The sequence below is a fragment of the Ixodes scapularis genome, unplaced genomic scaffold, assembly GCF_016920785.2.
Source record: "Ixodes scapularis isolate PalLabHiFi unplaced genomic scaffold, ASM1692078v2 PGA_scaffold7__128_contigs__length_106722199, whole genome shotgun sequence".
Classification (NCBI taxonomy): domain Eukaryota; kingdom Metazoa; phylum Arthropoda; class Arachnida; order Ixodida; family Ixodidae; genus Ixodes; species Ixodes scapularis.
This window is the reverse complement of record NW_024609882.1, coordinates 6,075,809-6,097,316: the sequence shown is the minus strand read 5'-3', so window position 1 is coordinate 6,097,316 and position 21,508 is coordinate 6,075,809. Positions and strand designations below refer to the sequence as shown.

Genomic DNA, 21,508 nt, shown 5'->3' with positions numbered 1-21,508 from the left:
GACGAAAACGTCGGCGAGAAATTCGGCGGGCATGATTGGCCGATGTCGCACGTGACCTTGGCGTCGGCCAATCACAGCTACCGAATTTCTCGCCGACTTTTTTACCAAGTGTCCAGATAGGGGCCCGTGGAAAGGAAGAGAGAGCGCCTCTCTCCCATTCACCACCTCGACGTAAGGCTTCTAGGTAACGCGTTTGGGTTACGCGTTACTTCTATCTAGTTACATTTCCTTTTTTTTTGCGAACGAAAACATTTTTTTTGCTACACTTTGAGCGAATGAACGAGTAACTTCTTTTCATTTATTTTTGATCAAGTAATAAATATAGATATCTAATTAATTCTGTGTACAACAAACGGTAAAACCTATTTGGTTTTCACCCCAGCTCGAGCCCGTGACTTTCACGGTAAGAAAAGCTTCAACAAAAACATTTGTAAGCAATTCCAAAGAATACGCCAAAATGCTAGGCAATATTAACAGCAGGATTTATTAGAAGGCGGCTTCTGCTTCAGAGAAACGACACACCGAAAGTAACGAGAAAGTAACTGGTTCTTTCGCAGCTGAAATATCGCGTTCTTTTTTTCTTTTTTAACCTCGGGAACGCGTGACGTACTTAATTACTTTCTTAGCTAGTAACAAGTAACGGTATCTAGTTACTTTTTTTTACTATTGCGTGTACAGCACCGCCTGGTGCCCGTTGAGCAAACAGTTTACACGGAAGAAAGAAACTACACACGAACGCGAGCGGTCTTCCGAGCTCAGGGACCCGGAAACAGGTAAAAAAATACCGTTCCTACGCTCACAGAAGGTTTCTTTCACTCTCGTGTTTCTACCAAGTCCTAATATAACGGAATATAAAAACAAAACTTGAATCACGTCGATCTTGGAATACATGAACGATTCGACAGTTTTTTTTTTGTATGTGTGTTTTTTTTACATAGTTGTTGTCTGTAGTCTTTGTGGCGCAAAGATATATTGCAATATGTACAGAATGACGCAGTTCTTGGCACTGTGTCTCGCGTAAACAACCGCAACGCATCTGACTTCGTTTCAGTGTTCATAAACATAACGATATCGAGGAAATATTTGTACATAATGGGAAATTTTTTACAAAATATGATTTAATATTTAATAAAATTGGAAACTACAAAACGGTTAACAGCGAAAAAATGAAAGCCGCTTACAACTCCCTGTAACGCCGAATTAGAGCGCAGCTCTTGAGGAGGAGGAGGGAAGGGCACTGGGGGGGGGGTTAAACTAACCAGGGGGGGGTCACGTTACCTTGGGGGTCACGTGACCCCCAATGCCGATGATGACATCACTGACGTCACTGATGACGTCATCAGTGACGATGACGATGCGGGTACCGATGACGTCATTAGTGACGTCACTGATGACTTCACCAGTGATGATGACGATGACGATGCGAATGTCGGTGACGTCATCAGTGATGATGACGATGACGATGCGGATGCCGGTGACGACATCAGTGACGTCACTGATGACGTCATCAGTGATGATGACGATGACAATGCGGATGTCGGTGACGTCATCAGTGATGATGACGATGACGATGTGGATGCCGGTGACGTCATCAGTGATGATGACGATGACGATGTGGATGCCGGTGACGTCATCAGTGATGATGACGATGACGATGTGGATGCCGGTGACGTCATCAGTGATGATGACGATGACGATGCGGATGCCGGTGACGTCATCAGTGATGATGACGATGACGATGTGGATGCCGGTGACGTCATCAGTGATGATGACGATGACGATGTGGATGCCGGTGACGTCATCAGTGATGATGACGATGACGATGCGGATGCCGGTGACGTCATCAGTGATGATGACGATGACGATGTGGATGCCGGTGACGTCATCAGTGATGATGACGATGACGATGTGGATGCCGGTGACGTCATCAGTGACGATGACGTCATCGGGGGGTCACGCGACATCGGCGGGGGTCACGTGACCTCGAGGAGGGGGCCACGTGACTTCGGGGGGTCACGTGACCCCCCACGAGGTCACGTGACCTTGGTGGGGGGCTCGCGCGGTGCATTATGGGACATTTCCCATGATGCACCGCGCGGTTACGCCGACGCCGACGGCGACGGCGACGCCGACGCCGACGCCGACGCCGACGCCGACGGCGACGCCGCTCAAGCCGGAAACGGGCCCCTAAGAGCTGCGCTCTAAAAACTTTGTGACGAGACACAAAGCGACAACAGTGCCACAGGAAGCTGAAATGTCTCGTGCTTCGTGACGTTAATTTTTTTAGAGCGCAGCTCTTAGGCGCCCGTTTCCGGCTTGAGTGGCGTCGGCGTCGCCGTCGGCGTAACCGTAAGGTCACGTGACCCCCACAGGTCACGTGACCCACCACAGGTCACGTGACCCCCAGGTGACGTGACCCCCACAGGTCACGTGAGCCCCCAGGTCACGTGACCCCGCCCCCCGAGATCACGTAACCCCCCAGCTCACGTGACCCCCGTGAGGGGAGGAGGAGAAAGAAGGGGTATACCCTCCCCTCAGTACCCTTGCCTCCTTCTCCTCAAGAGCTGCGCTTCAATTCGGCGTTACAGGGACAAACGGATTTAATTTTTTTATTGTTATTTTTCAGTTTTCTTTTTATTCGCCGCCGTCGAATAGCCCGTCCCCTAGCCCTGTTTTGTGCGCGCCTATATTTGTTTAGCGCCCTGGAATCGTTCCTTTATCCCCCACTCCAAGTGTTCGGAAAAGAAAAAAAAGAAGTAACTGATCTAGGGTGTCGTCGCCTTTTGACCTCATGCCTCATCGAACGGCGAGAGAGCAACAGGGAAACCGAAAGTTGCCACACTGACGCCTTTTTCCGAGACGCCTGCAATCCTTTATCCCAAGTGTCGGCAGGGGCAGCAGAGCCCACCTGCGCACAGCCCGGTCTTGCGGGCTTTGGAAACGAAGAACGCGAAACAAGCCAGAATCGACTACAAACACGTATACACTAACGCTTAAAAAAATTGCGATTGTTTTTTTGTATGTGGCTTATGTCGGCCGTGGCGGTAATAGGACCAGAATTTGCCTCAACGTGAAATGCGGGAGGCGCCGTCCAAGAATCCTCGAAAGATCTAGCGAAGAAAAAGGCGCAGTTTTTCTGGCGTCGCAGCATGGAACCACATAAAGTTGCAAATATTATTTAGCTGCTTAAACTGAGCAGCTGTTTACCAGAAGGCCCACAGGCACCTTTGTGGGGGGAGCCGAGCTCTGCCTTTTGTGGGCGTAGTCTCTTTTGTGCACTGTGTTTTGCTGCAGAAGTGGACCGTGCACCCACCAAAAAAATGGCCCAAAAAGGCGCGGTCGTATGTTAGGCCTCTGCAAACTTCCAATCAAAAGCGAGAAAAAGCATTGCCTACCATAACACTACTCTACGCAACGCCCATAAAATATTTCCAATTAAAACGAAAGATAATTCATTAGTGCTTAGCTAAGTGGTCGTTAGTGAGAGGTTTGCTGAAGAGGTTTGGACACTCATATAATACAAAAAAGACAACCTAGATTTAGTTTAGTAACACCGCAGAAGGTACTAACTAAATCTCCAACTTCGTAGTCTTATTTTTTTTTTCTTTTTTGCATCTAAACGTTTTAGAAAGTGTGCCATAAACAAGGCCGGAACGCTTAACGAAACAGAGCGACTGTAATTCGCGCGGGGAGCACGAGACAACTTCTGTTTGTAAGCACAAGCCCATCATTCAAGTGAACGGAGAGAACGCCAGGAGATGAAATCCTTGGCGAAGCGTCTTTTTGAAGAAGGCCAATGAACCGGCATACAACGGAGATGTTATTGTGCCGTCTTCGTCCCTACATGTTTATACTTTCTTCAATCTTGACCCGCACGGACACGCTCTTCGTCCATTAAAAAGAAGACTCAATCTTTCGGGGAGTGGGAGGCCCTTGCCGTCGGATCAGGTGCACGCGGAGGCGCCGCAATTCTCCGAAGTGTAGAATACCACTTCCGCTCGCTACACTTAAAAAAGAAAAAAACTCTCTGCGATGTGTTCGCCATGAGAAGTCTGTAAACGAATCCTTGTACAACTGAAAGTAGCAATAATCTGTAAGGCACTTCCGAGAAAAAGCAGACTCTATTCCCATGTGTCCCCCAATGCCCACCTACCCACACTCTTTTGCTGTATCTCTAAACCTACTTGCATTTCTGACCTCATACACAATACCGCATTCCCAAATGACAATCCTAGAACCATAACTCCCTTCCATACAGCCCTAACGACTTCATACCTATTATAGTTCCAGAGTGCCCTGTGTTTCATAATGGCTGAGTCTAGGTTAGAGTTCTTAATTACAATATCTTCATGTTCTTTTAGATACTTTCTTCCCTCACCGAACCATACTCCCAGATATGTGTACGTTTCTACGTTTTCTATCACTGTATCTTGTATCTCCAGGGGTTCCCCCTTCTCGTCGTTCAAAACTATTATACACGACTTGTCCTTACTGAATTTTAGACCTAAACTGTCCCCTTCCTTGCTGAAGATCCTAATCAGTCCCTGTATTCTTTCACGGCTTTGTGATACGAGAACAATGTCGTCTGCATACATTAACCCTAGCAATACTTGATTCACTTTAATTCCTTCCTCCTTCTAAGTCAGGTCAAAACCTAGGTTGCACTGCTCTAATCTTTTTTTCCATCTCAGTGAGGCATATCATAAAGAGCAGGTGAGACAATGGGCAATCATGTCTAAGTTCTCTTTTTATTGCTGCTGGTTTTCTAGTTTCGGCTTCCCATGTTATAACCACCCTATTCTCCGCATAAACCTGTTCAAGAAACTTAACCATGGTTCCCCCTAAAGTCCAAGACCATATCCCTTTAGTTGGACCCAGAGTTTTTTTATGATTCACATAGGCCCCTTTGACTTCCAAAAATGCTACCCATAACGGCCTTTGACTTGTCATTGCTATCTCTATGCCCTAAGTGATCACTAAGTGATTACGAATAAGTTATTTTGTCGTCTATCTTTTCTGAAACCGTTTTGAAGCTCCCCCAGAATCTGCTCTCTCTTTGCCCATTCTTCCATTCTTCTTTTGCAATTTGCATAGCTAGTCCGTATATTACTGAAGTTACTGTGATTGGTCAGTATGATTTGATACTGACTTTGTCTCCCTTGCCCTCATATAGTAATCTCCTCCTGCTCAATTTCCGGTCACTGGGTACCTCCCTTCCCCTAAGTATCTGGTCAATCACCTGCCTTAGTTTCAATTTGCTTGTTTTGCCTAGAACATTAATCCAACTCATTGACATGCCGTCTGGACCTGTCGCAGTCCCAGCCGGAACCTTCCCTCCTGCTTTTTCCAATTCTCCCGTGGTCATTTCCTCTTCTTCAGTACGATCCTCCTCTTGGGTTGTGTAGACGCTACCATTCCCTACGGCCTGATCTGGTTCCAACTCCAAAATGCTACTTCAATTTTTATGTCTAATGTATTCTCTTGCCCCTTCCCGCTCTACCTTTGTCCCTTCCTGTTATGGTCAGTGACTGCTGGCACCCCTCAGTCTTTTTTCCGTGTGCACTGATATGTTCCCAGAACCTCTCTGCCGCATTCCCATCCTTCTGGTTTATCTCTACCCTACACTGGACCTCTGCCCTCCCAGTTTTGGCCTGTATTAATGCTGATGCCTCCCGCTTTCTTTCCCAAAAGTCCTCCCGTTTTGATGCTACTTCAGAGTGCAACACGCGCAGTGTTGCATGCAGGGATTTATGGAAGTAGCCTATTATCTCTGAGTTTTAGCGGGATAACATCCTTTGATTTAACGTTCCTCTTTTTAGAAGAAAACCAAATTGGGTAACCTGTACGCGTTCCACCTCCACAAGTACGAAAATCATTACTCGTTATTCTATTAAAAAAAGTTAGGAAAGTAGGTTACTCGATTCTTCTCTCGAAAAGTAAGTGAGTTGTTACTTAGTTATTGTTACGAGGGTAATAAATAGAAGCTAACACCGTCTATGACCATTTGGCACGTGGAAATAAAAAAAGCGCAGCGCACGGGCGTCGGGGACGCGTCGCAGTGAATCATGCGCCAGGGACGATATTAGGCGTGTACCTTGACGCATCCTTCTTATAACATCGTAACAAGTATAAAAAAAAGTAACTAGTTACAAGTAACGCATTACTTGTAACGCATTACGTCCGTGTTTGCCTTCGACTGCATTGCAACGAAAAATTGCCCCAGAATTTAGCTGTAGAGAGCTGACAGTAGCAAAAAGTAACGCCATTCATTGATACTTAAACAATGTTAGTCGCTAAACTAGGGCCACTTACTCGTACACTATATAGGGTGGTTCAAGTCACCAGGTTCGATGTTCTAAGATGAACCGTAAAAATCTACGCCTGCACGTAGCCATCTATACTTTTCGTCAAAGGTGTATTTCACAAGTCCGTTTTTTCTTGTAAAATTACGGAGCGTAGTTCTTTTTTAGTAAAAAATAGGGCCAAGAAACTTGCCAGGGTCTACGGCGGGCGGTGATGCAGACGAGCAAGTCCAGTAGCGGGCTGTGTTTGCCGCTTGTATTGATAGATGGCGCCGGGAGCAGCGTCTGAAGGTGCAGCCGACCAGCGAAAGATAGCAGACGACACGCAAACGAAATCCCTTGGCAGCAAAAGCGCCGCCGTTATGCAGACACGTTTTTTTTTTACTTTAAGTTTTTCTTTTATTGTTCGCATTAATTTTTTAACCAAAGGTGCATTTAAAAAAGATTATATTCATTTCAATAAATCACGGCGGTCACGAGCCGTCGTGACTAGGAGGTAGCGCCATCTATCAATACGAACGACAACAAACACACCCCGCTACTGGACCCCTGTCGTCTGTGTGGCTGTCCGCCGTAGACCCTGGCAAGTTTCTTGGCCTTATTTTTTACAGAAACAGAGCTACGCTTTGTAATTTTACGAGAGAAAACCGACCTATGAAATACATCTTTGACGAAAAGTTTAGATGGCTACGTGCAGGCGTCGATTTTTACGGTCCATTTTAGACCGAGCCTGGTGACTTGAACCACCCTATACTTCGTTTCGCCATCCTTCGAAGCGTAGCTGATGCTACGAGCAGATGAGGCCAATCGAGCAGTGCCAAGAGCGTCCTTTGCCTGTTTGTGCGTAACCTTTCATCGGTTTTTACTGCGTTTTGATCAGCGGTGAAACAAGGTAAATGCTTGGTATATGCGATGTAAAAGCTGGAATATACCAATCTCACTAAGCGTTCCACGCATGCGTGACGCCGCCATAACTGTAGTTCATAGAAGGCAGGCGCCAGTGCCAGAGATAGTTTATGCCGCTCACGCAGACCTTCAAAGCGAGTGTCGCACGTGCGGAGAGATTACAAATCCCACGATGAATAGTGGCAGCAGTGGCGAAATCAAACTGGCTGTGAGATCGGTCTATTCACTGAGCGAGTATTCTGCGAACTTGGTGATGAACTTTGAGCGGCGGCGTCCGCTCGGCGTGTCAGAAGAGAGGCGCTGTTGCGCCGCGCGCAAAGCAAACACGGTACCGCGGGAAGTTTGTCGGTTATTCGCCGCTTACTTGCTTTATAGAGCGAAAACCTAACTATAACTTTCTATGTTCACCGGTTTACGAAACACGTGGGAACAAGAGCCACTGAACATTCCTCACGTACCGCAATTCGTTGCACTCGCTCGAACTGGGAAAAAAGTTTTAAGCGAGTTTTTTCTTTACTGATGGTCGCGTTGATGCCAAGAAAACAGAAAAAAGAGAAAAACAGACGTATATGCACGAGAGCTGTCAAAAGCCGGTGAATTATGACCGGTCGGAATTGCGATAGGCGTGTTGGTTTTGCTAGGGCTTGCTTTATCAAGTGGTCCGCAATCTATAACGCCGGCCCTTTCTCCCTCGGCTGCAGGCTTTGTTAGGTACGCGCCGGTGTGATGCAAAATGCCGTCATATTGTTGCCGTCCATCTCATCCCCGTGACGCGGTTCTGAAAGGAAGCTCGAGAGATTCGGTTTTCTTTGAACATTCAGTGGCTTGAGTTTGAATCAAGGCACCTGTTAAACACTGAGTCCGCAAAATATCCCAGGAAATGAGTGCATAAACCCCGCTGCTGACGCCCACTGCCTAAACACCAATATATGACTACAGCGTTGTCTGCTGCGAGCGCGCAATATTTGCACGCGTGTCGATGCCTGTTGTCGGGTGTTACTCGTGAAAGTGGCTAGGTGAACACAATAAAAATAAATACATTCACAAAACGTTACCCATAAACACTGCTGGACTATACTCTGTTATTAAAGCTACGAGCTCGGGCTAGCCCGCGCTCCTGGCTCTGAGACATGCATTTCTAGCGCGAGTGTTCGTTTGCAGAAGGACGCTTCGAAGCAGCGATCTCGAGCTCAAGCGCTTGTGGCATTGGCTGCACATTCAGCTTAAGGATGAATGGAGTATATCAAGCGTTTAATGCCCCATTTTCTTAATTGTTCCTTTCTGCTTTGTCTTATTTTTTGTTTCTTCTAGTTACTTCTCCTCTTAATATTCATTTATCGACATTTGCCCAAGCTGTTGGAATGAAGGCGATTGTAATTTTTGTTCATAATGGGAGTTCTAAACATTTATGCCCCCCTACTCCCCTTTCCCTCACCCGCCCCCCTTTCCGGCAGGAACATTCTCTATTTTTGGTGCAGCGCTAGAGAGGAGGGCTCTGACGCAATCTTCTCTATTCTCACTAATGGCTAGGGCTTCCAGAAAATTTCGCCCAAGTTGGTTTCGACGTTTGCACAGAACGGAGATGCCGGACAATCTTGCCACCCTTCGGCATTCACGACAATGAGCTGCAAGGTGCCCCGCTGTTGAAGGTTTCTTATGGATGCAGCATGTTCTTGTGTGCGGTCGTTTATACATCGGCCGGTTTGACCAGTATAGAATTTACCAGCTGCCAGGGCTATTCTATAGACAACCTCTTTTTTGACAATGAGCAAACTTTGTTTTGTGTACTGTGTCATAGTTTTCTCCGTTGGTCCTTTGGTCTGTGTCACTTTTGTGTCCGTTGGTCACGTCTTTGTTTACCCTGCCGCAGATGGAATAGGCCTTGTCCGGCGCTGAGCATACAACTTAAAACCCTTGCCGGCCTGCGATGTTCTTTAAGCTGTGACAGTGTTGGCGGTAACGCGTTGCAAGTAACGACGTTACCACTAACGCGTTACTTTTTTCGGTAACGTACTACATACACTTTACTTTTTCAAAACAGTAACGGGTAACGTACTTAGGTTAGTTATTTCAGGTAACGGGTAACGCAGTTACGTTACTCGTTACATTTTCTTCGCAATATCTAAAAACAATTACAATTCTATTTTTTATGGTTTTAGGCGCGAAGTCGTGTAAATGTTTAAGTTTTTTTGCGTTTTTCTTCTTAGTTTTTAGGTAAACCCGTAAGAAAGATAAAGTAATTATGATCAGTGTCTGCATGAACATAATGCTTCTTGAAATATGGCGCTTATGCATTCCTGTATTGTCAAAGTAGTAAAACGAGTTAATTCGTAATTTAAAAAGAAGTAACGCAAAAGTAACGTACGTTACTTTCTATCGGTAACCGTAACGGTACCGCGTTCCTTTTTTTTCGAGTTAACCTAGGTCGGTAACGCGTCTTTTTTTAATTGCAAGTAAGGAGTAACATATTTCGTTACTTTTTTTTTTGGTAACGCCTACAACACTGCCTGTGAGTATCATCATAGTCGTCTTCCTTGTTGATTGGTCAACTCCCGTTGGTCTGGGCTTCACATTCTTGGAGATATTACCGCGATAGCAGATCGTGGGACACTTCGCAAGTTCCGCGCCGTTGACCGCTTTTCCCATCGACGCGGACCATTTTCAGCACTCCGCCAAAAGATTTCACATTTACGTCACGCCGCTCGACATGATTTTGACGTGATCCGCGCACCACGTCACCTAAACTGTAATATTCACTGAAGAAGGTAAACAGCCGGGACAAAGGACAAACACAAATCTCCAAACGCAGCTGGGTGACTAGTACTTGCTGAAAAAAAAAAAAATCCGTATAGTCCCGGTATCGAACCAGGGGCCTTTTCATTTCCAGTGGAGCGCTCTACCGACAGAGCGGAGAGTTAGACGTCAGTAGAGCAAACGGGTTTTATCAGCTGCCACCAGTCTAACATCAACAAGGGTGAACGGCCAGCATTTTGAGTTTACGATGTTAATGAAATTAATGCTAGGTTGAAGGAGAGTTCGACAGAATGAAGGATCGTTTATTCTGTCCAGCTCGCCTGCAACCTTGCATTATTTGCATTGACAAGTCACCGGTTACCTGGCGTCAACCGACACCTTGACGTGCCATTGTCATGTCAAGTCACGTTGCATAGTGACAGCACGTGACCTAATGACGTCAGGTGAAACCACGTGAATCACCCGATGTCATGACGTCACGTGATACTATGACGTCACATGACATTCAGACATCACGTGACAATACGTCGTCAATCGACACCATGGCAACACATAAAAACATAAACATGAGACTGCTGATAACGGAAAAAAAAGAAAACGAAACGTTTTCGCTAATCTTCCCGGGCGATAAAACTCGGGCGATAAAACACCATGGCAACACATAAAAACATAAACATGAGACTGCTGATAACGGAAAAAAAAGAAAACGAAACGTTTTCGCTAATCTTCTCGGGCGATAAAACCAATAAAGCTAAGTGATTGTTAATACGGCGAAACTACGGGCGTGATATTAGGTGGAACTACACGGTTCAAACTTGAGAGCGCGATTTCGGAAGTGTTCTTTAATCACCACAAGCCAGTCCTAGTTTGTGCCCAATAAAATTGTCCAACAGGTTCACGATATTCTCAACACGTAATACAACCTTATTGGTTTCAAACCGCTATAAAATTTTCGTTCGGTGTGTTACTCGGTTCAACACAAAACGCCCCTGCGGACTTTATGATGCGCGCTCGCACCTTTACCGTTCATCCAGTTTATCTGCGTTCCTAAATGACGTCTTAGCAGCTTCAACGTCACACCTTAGCTGTCGCAGTGTTTCACCTTACGGGTAACGTAGAGTTTACCTTTTTTTTTCACGTACCGCCAACAGTAATGTGTTAGGATATTCAGGATCAAGTAATCTAGAGATTTGCATGTCAAAGTGTTTTTTTTTTTTTTAATCTGATGTTCCCGAGATGTTTTTATCCCATATTAGCGCGATGGTGGCAACTCCACGTTTTATATTCTTTGAGTGTTCGTAGTCCTAACGTAGAATTCCTTTTCAGGACCGAACTTTGGATCGCCAACACGCGTGCTCCTCTTTAGAATTTAAAGGGAGATCTGGGAACCAGATTTATTTATTTACAGGTAGTTCATGGGTATACTTAAGAGTCGAACAGCTCTGCTCAAAGCTTCTCATAACAGAGGTATGGCACCCTTTGCCTAGATCTTCTATTTGTGTGTTAGAAAGGACTAAGATGTCATCCACATACCGCAATATGTCCTCAATTTGGGGGTCTCTCCCGATTTTTTATGCCGATTCCGCATGCTGCGAGGAACACATCGCTGATTTGGGACGTTAGGTAATGCTCTTGTATGCCCGTAGAAATTACACCTGCTTTGATGTCATCTGGCACCGAGGCAAACAGCGGACCGTTTCAAGATCAAGTAAGTCCTGCAACCAAAGTGCCACTAGAGCGACAAACAGAAACAATAGACACCAAGCCTCAGGCACGGGCAACATGCACGCGAAGGTAACTTTAGCAGGCTTGCAATCCCTCCTGCTTACTTTACAAGTACCGAGAGACTTCCGCGGTGCTTCGTTTGCGCGTGCCTGCTTGCTCACACTTGCACTGGCAAGAGCAGAAAGCTCGCGCTGAAGGCGGAGCTTCAAGTTTCAGCTTCAGTGTGAACGGAATATAGTGGGACTCGGGTACCCTTTCTCTCCGCGGCCAGTTTCATTTCGTTAACGAAACACTGCAAAGCAATCTCGTAGTCGCAAGCTGGCCGATATCGCGTGCTTTCCATTAAACCGAGCTTGGCCGCGTCGAGTGCAACGGACACTCCGAGGCATTGCGTGTCGTAGCGACTGTACAAACAAACAACAAAACAAAGCTAGACAGGACTCGCCCTACTAAGAGTAGGGCTTTTATAAGGGACGGAAATAGTAGGATACTATTTCCGTCCCTCATAAAAGCCGCTAACAAAGCGCCCCAGGAATCGTCTTTTGTCGGGTTTCTTTACAAATCTGCCACCGCGTATCTCCGCAAAACCGAGCGGGTCCCTCCGCGGCTCACTCCACTACTTCATTGTCCCGGAGTTGGGCGGATGGGAAACTTCTTGCCCGTAGATGCGCGTATGGGACGGGCTTCGGGGAAATTAGCTGCTCCGCGCCGCTCAAACCCGCCCGGTTTTCTATCGACACGGATCGCTCGGGAAAAGATACATACTCGTTCTACATTTACACAATGAAAAGCGAGACTCCAGATGTATACACCTTTTCCACAGGGGCGACGCCATCTTGAATTTCGTCATTTCCACCTTGGGCAGAAAGATTGTTTCGCCATTGGCGCGCCAGTCGAAGACATTCAGGATATAAGCGAAACCTTGACACATTCTCGTTTTGCCTTACCTCTATTTTTTTTTTTTTTTTTTTTTTTTACAATTTGCAAGTTGAGATGTTTTAATTATTCTTGTTCTGTCGTTCATTGTGGTATGTCTACCAGGTGGCTGGGGACGAGAGTAAACAAAAAGAATATACGGAGCGCAAGTTCGTCTGCTTCATGCACAGGGGTTGCGATGCTGCCAAAAAGCCGAGCTCTTACTGGCTGATTGAGAAAAATAGTGGGTAGAGCTCAAGGCATCTAGCATTAAGGTCCACGATCCTTTCGATCAAAGCCAATCAGAGCTCAGCATCGTTCTGACGTCACCGCAACTCCTGTGCAAGAAGCAGACGACTTGCTCTCTGCATATACCGCGTACAAGTTCGTCTGCTCCATGCGCTCTTCGTTCGTCTGCTTACTCCCCAAACGTGCCCTCGTGTTTTTGTCTCCCCCGACCTGAACCGACGCCGGGGCGTTCTTGGCTGCTTCGTCATTGCACGTGCCCTGCTCTTCCTCGCGTTCCGATGGGCCGAAGACGCATTTTGGAACACTTGCTCGTCGTATTCTTTTTATTGGGCAGTTCCATTCAAGTGTCTCATCTGTGAAGATTGTTTCCATGTGAAAAAAAAAAAAAAAAGTTCTAAGCCGGTTTTTCCGAGTTGTATGCAATCGTTCTGAATAATACAAAAAAAATGCAATTGACAGGCGAAAAATATTATTCACAGCGAAAATCAGGAGATAAAGCGAGAACGATAACCGACCTCAGTAGCCGGAATCGATCTCAGTAGCGAGAATTCTTAAGCCTGGTTCAGACAGTTGCGTTTGACTGCGTTTGACTGCGTTGCGGCAGCGAGAAACCAGGACATCCCTACTACTTATATCGCGTGCTAAGATGATTCTTTGAATTGGATTGCACGCTTTATACGAAGCACAGATGTGCCGGTGACTCGCTTTCGGTTCTCGACGCAACGCAGTCGAACGCACTCAAACGCAAGTGTCTGAACCGGCCTTTACGTCGCCGCCGCAACGATGCACCGATAGAACTCTACTCTTTCTGTACGTGCGACTACCTCACTGCGGCTCAGCGCGAACATGGCACATAACTGCATGAGCTGTGTCGTGCACTCCCATCTAGCTCCTGTGGACTATACTTATGGTGGCGTTACGCATGCATGCAATACTCAGTGAGATCCGTCCTTCCGGTTTTGGGTCGCTTTCTTGTATTTCGTAGCACGAGCTATCGCAAACCAAACAATAATAAAATTAAAAAAAAATGGATTCTTAAGCCGGGTCACGCTCTTTGTACATCATACAAAAGACTGCAAAGAAATTTGAACCTGAGTCACCACGAGATTCGTGCCTCCAGTGCCCTATGGCAATGAGCTCAAAGAGAATGCTTGGCACGCGGCATTCGAACTACGAATATTGCAGTGACTAGTGTCTGTAAACTGTGTTTTGTATGATGCATGAGCAGTGTGACCTCTGCTTTAGAGAAACGCCCCACAAGTACCCTTTCGGAAACGCTAATTCTGACCCCATCACTTTCTGTTCTGACTTTGTTTTTGGCTTTTTCTTGCGCTTCCTATAGACAATTGCAAGCATGGCGCCACAAATGGTGCCCCATGCGTGCAAGCGCGTGCAACGCGCGGGTGAACGTAGCTTTGGCAAGCTCGTAATCGCACGGGCGTGCCTGCTCGAGCAGAGACATGGCGGCGGCCAGTCGCCCAGCTTGCAATCGTCTATAGACAATTGCAAGCATGGCGCCACAGGTGGTGCCCCATGCGTGCAAGCGCGTGCAACGCGCGGGTGAACGTAGTAGTAGTAGTAGTAGTTTATTGTAAAGTGAAAAGGGGGTAGAAGCAAGGCGAAAGGTTAGTCTCCCAGTGGTGGGGTCAGCTTTCTCGCCTTGCTAGGGGAATAGGGGGAACCAAGAGTGGTTGAAGGAGAGGTGGCGCAACAAACACTATGATACACTATAATACACTATGATACACTATTTACACTGTGATACAATATTAAACGAATTGCGTGGCTAATTGTGATCTTGGTCCTTTCCTGACGTATTACAGGCTGCTATAGCCTGCGGATTTTAAATAGTCAAGCAGTGCTCTTAAAGCTTTTGTTCTCGAATGCCGCGAACCGGTGGGGAACAGGAGTGACTTGGTGTTGCCAGCAGGAATGTTAAGCTGTTTGAGGGTGGTCACAAGTGTTTCTCGGTGGTTGCTCACCGCTCTGCAATGCCAGAGAATGTGTTCGATGTCCTCCGTGGCACCACAGGCACTGCAGGCTGGGGATGACAGGCGTTTGATGAGATGCAGTCGAGAAGCGGTTCGGGCGCAGCCTACCCTTATCCGATGAAGTAGAGCTTGTTCCAGCCTGCTGAAGCTTTTCTTGGGAATTATGTACGGCGGTGTTCCAGCCGCAGTTTCAGGGTCAGGGTGAAGTTTCTGAATGGCTTTTTGAATAAGGCTGTTTGACGAATTATATGGATGTACGGAGATTGTTGGTGTGACATCCGCATGAGCAGCCCGTGCGAGAGAATCCGCAGTCTCATTTCCCTGAATGCCAACGTGGGAAGGGATCCACTGAAACTGGATGGATGCACCTTCGACAGCTGCCTTCTGCACTAGGTAGGCTATAGTGCGAGCTAGCGGAGATGCTCTTTCCAGGTTCGTGAGTTGCTTCAGAGCTGCTTGGGAGTCGGAGAAGATGACAAAGTGGTGTAGCTCCGCGTGCTTGAAAATTTCTTGTACGGCAAGCCAGATGGCAGCAAGCTCGGCACATGCGGTGTTCATGCAGATGTCCAATCGACCTTTCATGTGAATTCTAAGTTGGGGAATGCAGTAGGCAGCTGTGGCGGAATTACCACGTATGCTACCATCTGTATATATGTGCGTTTGTCCTGCGTAGTCTGTGGTTATCAACTCTTCAGTAATAGACCGTGCTACACAATCTGCGACCCTACCTCGCCGAGGCAGGTCAGGAATAGTTGCCAATATTTGCAGTTTCTCTTCGTCACAGTGAGGCGGAAGTGTCTCTGGAACGTTAGAAGGATAGCCGATTGTTGAACGAAATGCTTCACCCATCCTTCCCAAAAAAGAATTATGCCTTGCTATGATGCCTTCCATGAGTTTGATTGCATTAGGTGCACTTTGGAGCCTAGTGAAATGTCGAAGCACTCGTTCTTGTGCTTGATTCCGTAGTGGGGAGTCGCCGGCTTCTACGAGTGTGGGCACATTTTGTGATGAGCAGGGCAGGCCGAGGCAGAACCTTAGCGCCGTTCGGTGGAAAGTTTCAAGAATTGTCCATTGTGGTCTTGCTATGTCGAGTAGGGGTAGTGCGTAGAGCACTCTGCTTACAATGAGACCCCGATAGAGCGTCAACAGTGATGACTGGAACGGACCCCAGTTTTGACTCGCGATGCGGTGAAGAGCACCACATAGTTTGCGAGACTTTTTCATGACGTTCTTAACAGCAGGGCGCCAGTTCACTCTGTCGTCTATAATGACGCCAAGGTATTTAACTTGTGTCCGCCTTCGAATCCGTTCTCCTTCCACGCGAAGTCTTGAGAATTCGGAACGTAATCGCCCTCGTGGTCTGTAGGTGAGTGCGGAGGTCTTAGCAGTAGACAATGTGAGGCCAGCGTGAAAGAGAAATGCCGAGGTGGTGTTAAGAGCCTTTTGGAGTTGTGCTTCAACTGTTGTTGAGAGGAGCGTTGGGCCAGCGCACCACAGTAGGACGTCGTCAGCGTATATTGCACATTTGACTGGAAATATACTTTCCTTTGGCAAAGCAGGGGGGAGTGCTGCCATGACAACATTGAAAAGTAGCGGGCTGAGGACACTTCCCTGTGGCACTCCTTGTGTGCACTCGCGTGGCGTACTCAAATGCCTGGCCAGTCTAACTTGGAGCGTTCATTTGTTTAGAAAAGATCGCACAAAGGCCAGGGCCCGACCTCCTACCCCAATTAATTGCAATCTCTCTATTATTATTTCGTGAGGAAGAGCGTCGAAAGCACGATGTATATCCAAGAACACAGCATGTAGAACATGTTTCTGTGCTTTGGTCTCTTCAAGAGACGAGGCAAGATCTCCGATGGCATCTGCTGTGGATCGACCTCTTCTGAAGCCCGACAGTTCGTGTGGGAACGCGTTTGTATGTTCAAGTTGCCAAGTGAGACGGCGGTGGATCATCCTTTCCATTAGCTTGCAGGTGCAGGACGTCAGCGATATTGGGCGATATGAGGACAAGTCATTCGCGCGCTTTCCTGCTTTCTTGACAGATATCACGGTCGATTGTAGCCAGGCATCGGGTAGAACTCCTCTCTGCCAAATGTCGTTGAAGTAGGCGAGTAGTTTGGGTCGGTCTTCTTCGTCGATGTTTTTTAAAGCCTGGTTAGTTATACCGTCAGGTCCTGGGGCACTCCGTCAACGGCAGTTTCACAAGGCGTAATTTAACTCTGATAATGTGAAGTCGTCATCAACTGACTTTTTAGGGAAGTGTAGAACGGGAGGCCTTGGTCCAAGAAAAACCGCCTTTGGTAAGTTGATATGAGCGGTGAATTCATCTGCAAATCGTTCTCTGAGGGTAGCGAATGAGATTTTGTTTTTGATGGCGATTGCTGCGAAGTGGTCTTTAGGTGGGACTGCAGTGAGTAGGCATTTGACTGTCGTCCATGGGAGGCGGGATCCAGCGTCAGTGTTTAGTGAATTACTTCTCTGTTGCCATTGATGACGGCCAAGTTGTACGGTATATCTGCGAAGCTTGGCCTCAATTCGTCGTGATGTTGTCCAGTCTTGGGGTCGCTTAGAGCGTCTAGCTATTCTTTGAGCTCGCCGGGATGCGGCGCGAAGGTTCAGATATGTCAGGTCTGGGACTGGTTTTGTTGTTGGGAGCGTTATTTGCTTAGTGGCGACTTTGAAGGCGGTGATTACGGCCTCCTCAATTGCTGGAGGATTTTGGCCTGTTAATATCGTGCTAAGGGTTACGCGATAAACGGCCCAGTTGGTAATCTGATGCGTTCTGATCTTCCGTGGAATGGCCGTGATGGGGAGGAGCAAGATGGGCACGTGGTCACTTCCCCATGTATCAGGTTCTGCATTCCAGACCATTTGTTGTATTTCGGGTGATACGAATGTTAGATCGAGAACGCTGTCTGTTTTAAGAAGAGGACGAATGAATGTTGGCGATCCGTTGTTGAGGCATCTTAAGCCTAGATCTTTTGTTACATCAATGAGCGCATTTCCCCTTTGTGTGGTTGTGTCACTTCCCCAAACAGGGTGGTTCGCATTAAAATCTCCGCACCATATAATTGGCCCAGGACAGCGTTTTCTGATCTTTCTCATTTCATCGGGGTCCCATGGTTGGTGAGGACGTATGTAGCTTGAGACAACAGTAATATCACGCTTGTCCATTCTTATTGTTACGGCTGTATGCTCACTGTATAGAGTGTTCAAGTCGCTAAGGTCGATTTCCATTTGTTTGAGGTGATTCTGCACGAATATAGATGTCCTAGACTTCCCGTCGAGGTGCGGTGTCTTACTGTGATATTGGACGTATGGGGATAATCGATGAGGTCCTGGTTGCACATACGTTTCTTGAAGAGCAAGAACATTTGGTTGAAGCTCCAGGAGGCGGCGACGAAGTTCGGAAAGTCGAGGTCGGAGAGTATTAACATTCCACTGGATGATCGATGGAAGCATCGTGATACGACCCGGCGCTACCGGCGCGCGCACAGGGGATCCTGCAGCGTTGCTCTCAGGCATCGCTGTGTTGAGAATTTTTCACGATTCCGACGATAGCTGTCTCAAAGAGCATCATTCCTTGTAAAATTGTCTTCAATGTGCTTGGTGGCATTTGTGCAATGGCACTCCGCAGTGCAGAGAAGATGAAGCCTATTAAGCTATCAGCGGATGTGGCTGATTCTTGCGCTGGCTCCTCAGACACACGTCGACCAGAAAGTACATCACTGTATGCAAGGTTTCTATTTGGTCTAGTCTGGGTCATTTCTTGTTGGTCCTTCTTCGCATCTGACTTTCCTGAGTTTTCTTTATCAGTGGTTGGAGAACGTTTAGAAAAAATATTCATTGACCTCGATGCAGCTCTTTTTGGCGAGTCCTTCTTAGGTTGATTTTTTCGTCCTGCTTGCGCATGGGAACGATCTGCGTGCGTTGTTTCTTTTTGGAGCGCAGGATATTCTTCTTGTGCTACAGGTAGTTCACGTTGTGTTTCAACAAGCTTTGGTCCGTGAATGAAAGATTTTTTCCTTGTAAGTGCTGCCAGGCGTACCTTGCAATTTGCATAAGAAGCAGGATGGTCACCGAGACAGTTCGCACATTTGGTGGGAAGTGTGCCAGGGCATTCGTTGGACGAGTGTGGTTCTCCACATCTTTTGCATTTTGTTTTCCCCTTGCAGTACTTTGCAATGTGGCCAAGGGCCTGGCAGTTGAAACACCTTGGAGGTGCTGCAATGTACTCGGTTACCTCGTGCCGTGTGAAGCCGAGGTTGATCTTGTCCGGTCGCTCGGTGTTTGGACGGAATGTTAGAACCACTCGGTCGGTCGGTTGGGCAACATCTGTTGCATTTTCGCGTCGCTGGTAGAGCCGACGAGCGGCGATCACACCGGCTGGTCCCAGAAATTCGTTAAGGTCATTATCAGTGTACCACTTTGGTACCCCTTTGATTAGACCGAAGTTTTGTAGGTACGCTTTGGGTATTGTTGCTTGTACCGGGATCCCACAAAGGGAGTGCACTTTGAGAAGTCGATGCACAGTCGGTACTTCTGAGACATCAAGTAAAAGACCTCCCCTCGCTGTGAAACGATGTCTCACGATGGGCGCGCCAGCCAGTGTCTCTACTTCAGCAGACAGTTTAAGCGGATTTTGTTGCTGCAACCGCTTATCCTCCTGCACGGGCGTTAGCAGGACTGGAACCCCTGTCGTCCTCTGTCGACGATGTTGCACTAAGGTGAACTCAGAGTCCTCTCCGGCTTCCGTCTCTTCCATTTTTTCCGGGTGGTCGTTCACTGATATCTCCTCATCATCACCGTCTCCCTTACGTCGCTTAGTTTGGGGGCTTACTTGTGTTCCATTGTAGGTATGGTCTGATTCGGTAATATCCGAGGTCGTGGCTGGGGGATGTCCATCGGCACAGGACATACCAGGTGTACCCCTGCCTCGTAAGGCCAAGGTTGACTTGAATGGGCGTCATAAAATATACGTGTCGAAAAATTCAAACAAGAGAAGAAACAATGGCGACCTAGTCAAATAGGATTCTTCTTCCTCCTCTGAACGTAGCTTTGGGAAGCTCGTAATCGCACGGGCGTGCCTGCTCGAGCAGAGACATGACGGCGGCCAGTCGCCCAGCTTGCAATCGTCTATATTTTGTTACGCCTCTTTTTGGCCTACAGGGTCCGTGTTAAGGTTCATTCACACTGCCCCATTTTCTTAAGTTAAGTTACGTTACGTATAAGTCACCGAAACATTCGTGTCTCGAATGCCGTGTGTCATGCCTTCTCCTTGAACTGGTAGCCTCACTTACCATGAGACACAGAGGTCCCGGTGACTTCAACGTAATATTTCGTAACGTAAATTAACGTAAGAAAATGGGGAAGTGTGAATGAGCCTTTAGCGTTTCCGAAAAGGGACGTGCGTAGCGTTTCCCAAGGGTCATGCTAATGGGTTCCCTAAAATCCCCCATTGAATCTTCCTGTAATTTTTTTTCCCTTCTTTTCTGTGCAGCGCCTGTCAGAGGAAGTGGACGACCTTGGAAACGGTCATCCATATCAGTCGTGGAAAAAACCACGTCCATACCACTCGTGGAGGGAGCCGCATCCATCGTTTTAACTGCACACAATCATCATCTGCATCATCTGCAATCATCTGCACACAATCATCAGCGTAGCTCACGCAACGCTACTACGGTAACCCAGAGCCAAGAACCACCGGCGACGGAAAAGCGGAAACTGAGCACTCCCGGATTCCACCACGCCGCGGCGCCTTCTCCTCTCTGGCTCGCGCCAGCCTTGCGACGCTCCTTTGACGAAAACAAAACGACTCATTTTTATTTAAAAAAAAAAAAAAATTGGCAGCGTCTATTAGTTTGTCAGCGCCGGGGAGAGAGAGAGAGAGGTTGACGCGTGCTGACGTCAGCGTTTCGAACTAATGGGAGCGTCGCAAATGTCAGACTTTTCCCCTCCTTCTCCTTTTCTCCCCAGCGCTGACAAACAAAGGACACCGCCGGGTATTCGTCAAATCGAACGTTCTAATGTTAACGCTTTAATAACGCGGGCGCACGAAGTGATGTCGATTCGCTTCAACGCAACACGCATGTTTCTCCATCAGGGCGGGACTTTTGGGCACACTGTTTATAACGAAGTCCAAGAATTGTCGGCACGATTACCATTCAGGATGTAACCCGTGTGCAGAAATAGTTCTTTATATGAACATTCTCTCTTTATGAAAAGCGTGAAGCATCATTCACGTGTCCTCCCTTGCTTCTCTATCGCGACTGCGTGTGTGCGCATAAGACAGGGCTCCAAGACACACTCGAAGTTGAACATGCCCTCCTTGTGAAACAGCACGTTACGTATCTATTCCACTCGGCATACTTCTTTCAACTTTAGTTATTTCCAGAAGCTCCCGTTATCATTGTATCATCGTCTGTCATAGTCGATACAAGAAGCACACAATAGCCGTCCAACGAGCCGAGCTATCTCCTCCCTTTCCCTCCCTCAAGTGAGCAGAAAAGCAGGTTACAACCATGTGTCTGACGCACACAAGACCTGCCAGAACGTGATCCATCCGGTAAAAAAAAAGATGCGTCGAACCCCCCCCCCCCCCCCTTTCCCCCCCGCTTTTTTTTTTTCCAGCAAGAGAAAAGACAAGAAAAACCAAATATTCCC

General features: G+C 47.3%; 2 protein-coding genes and 1 pseudogene across 3 annotated transcripts in view; all 3 read right to left on the bottom strand.

Moving 5' to 3' along the window:
• LOC120838125 overlaps positions 1-18,282 on the bottom strand; it is a 44,511-nt pseudogene extending 26,229 nt beyond the window's left edge.
• The window catches only part of LOC115309366, a 138,268-nt gene that overhangs the window by 63,277 nt on the left and 53,483 nt on the right, over positions 1-21,508 (bottom strand). The gene's annotated exons all lie outside the window — the stretch shown is intronic.
• Positions 18,337-19,763, bottom strand: LOC115316666. Its single transcript, XM_029976104.4, has one exon. The coding sequence runs from the start codon at positions 19,761-19,763 to the stop codon at positions 18,363-18,365; it is 1,401 nt and encodes a 466-aa protein (XP_029831964.2). The 3' UTR covers positions 18,337-18,362.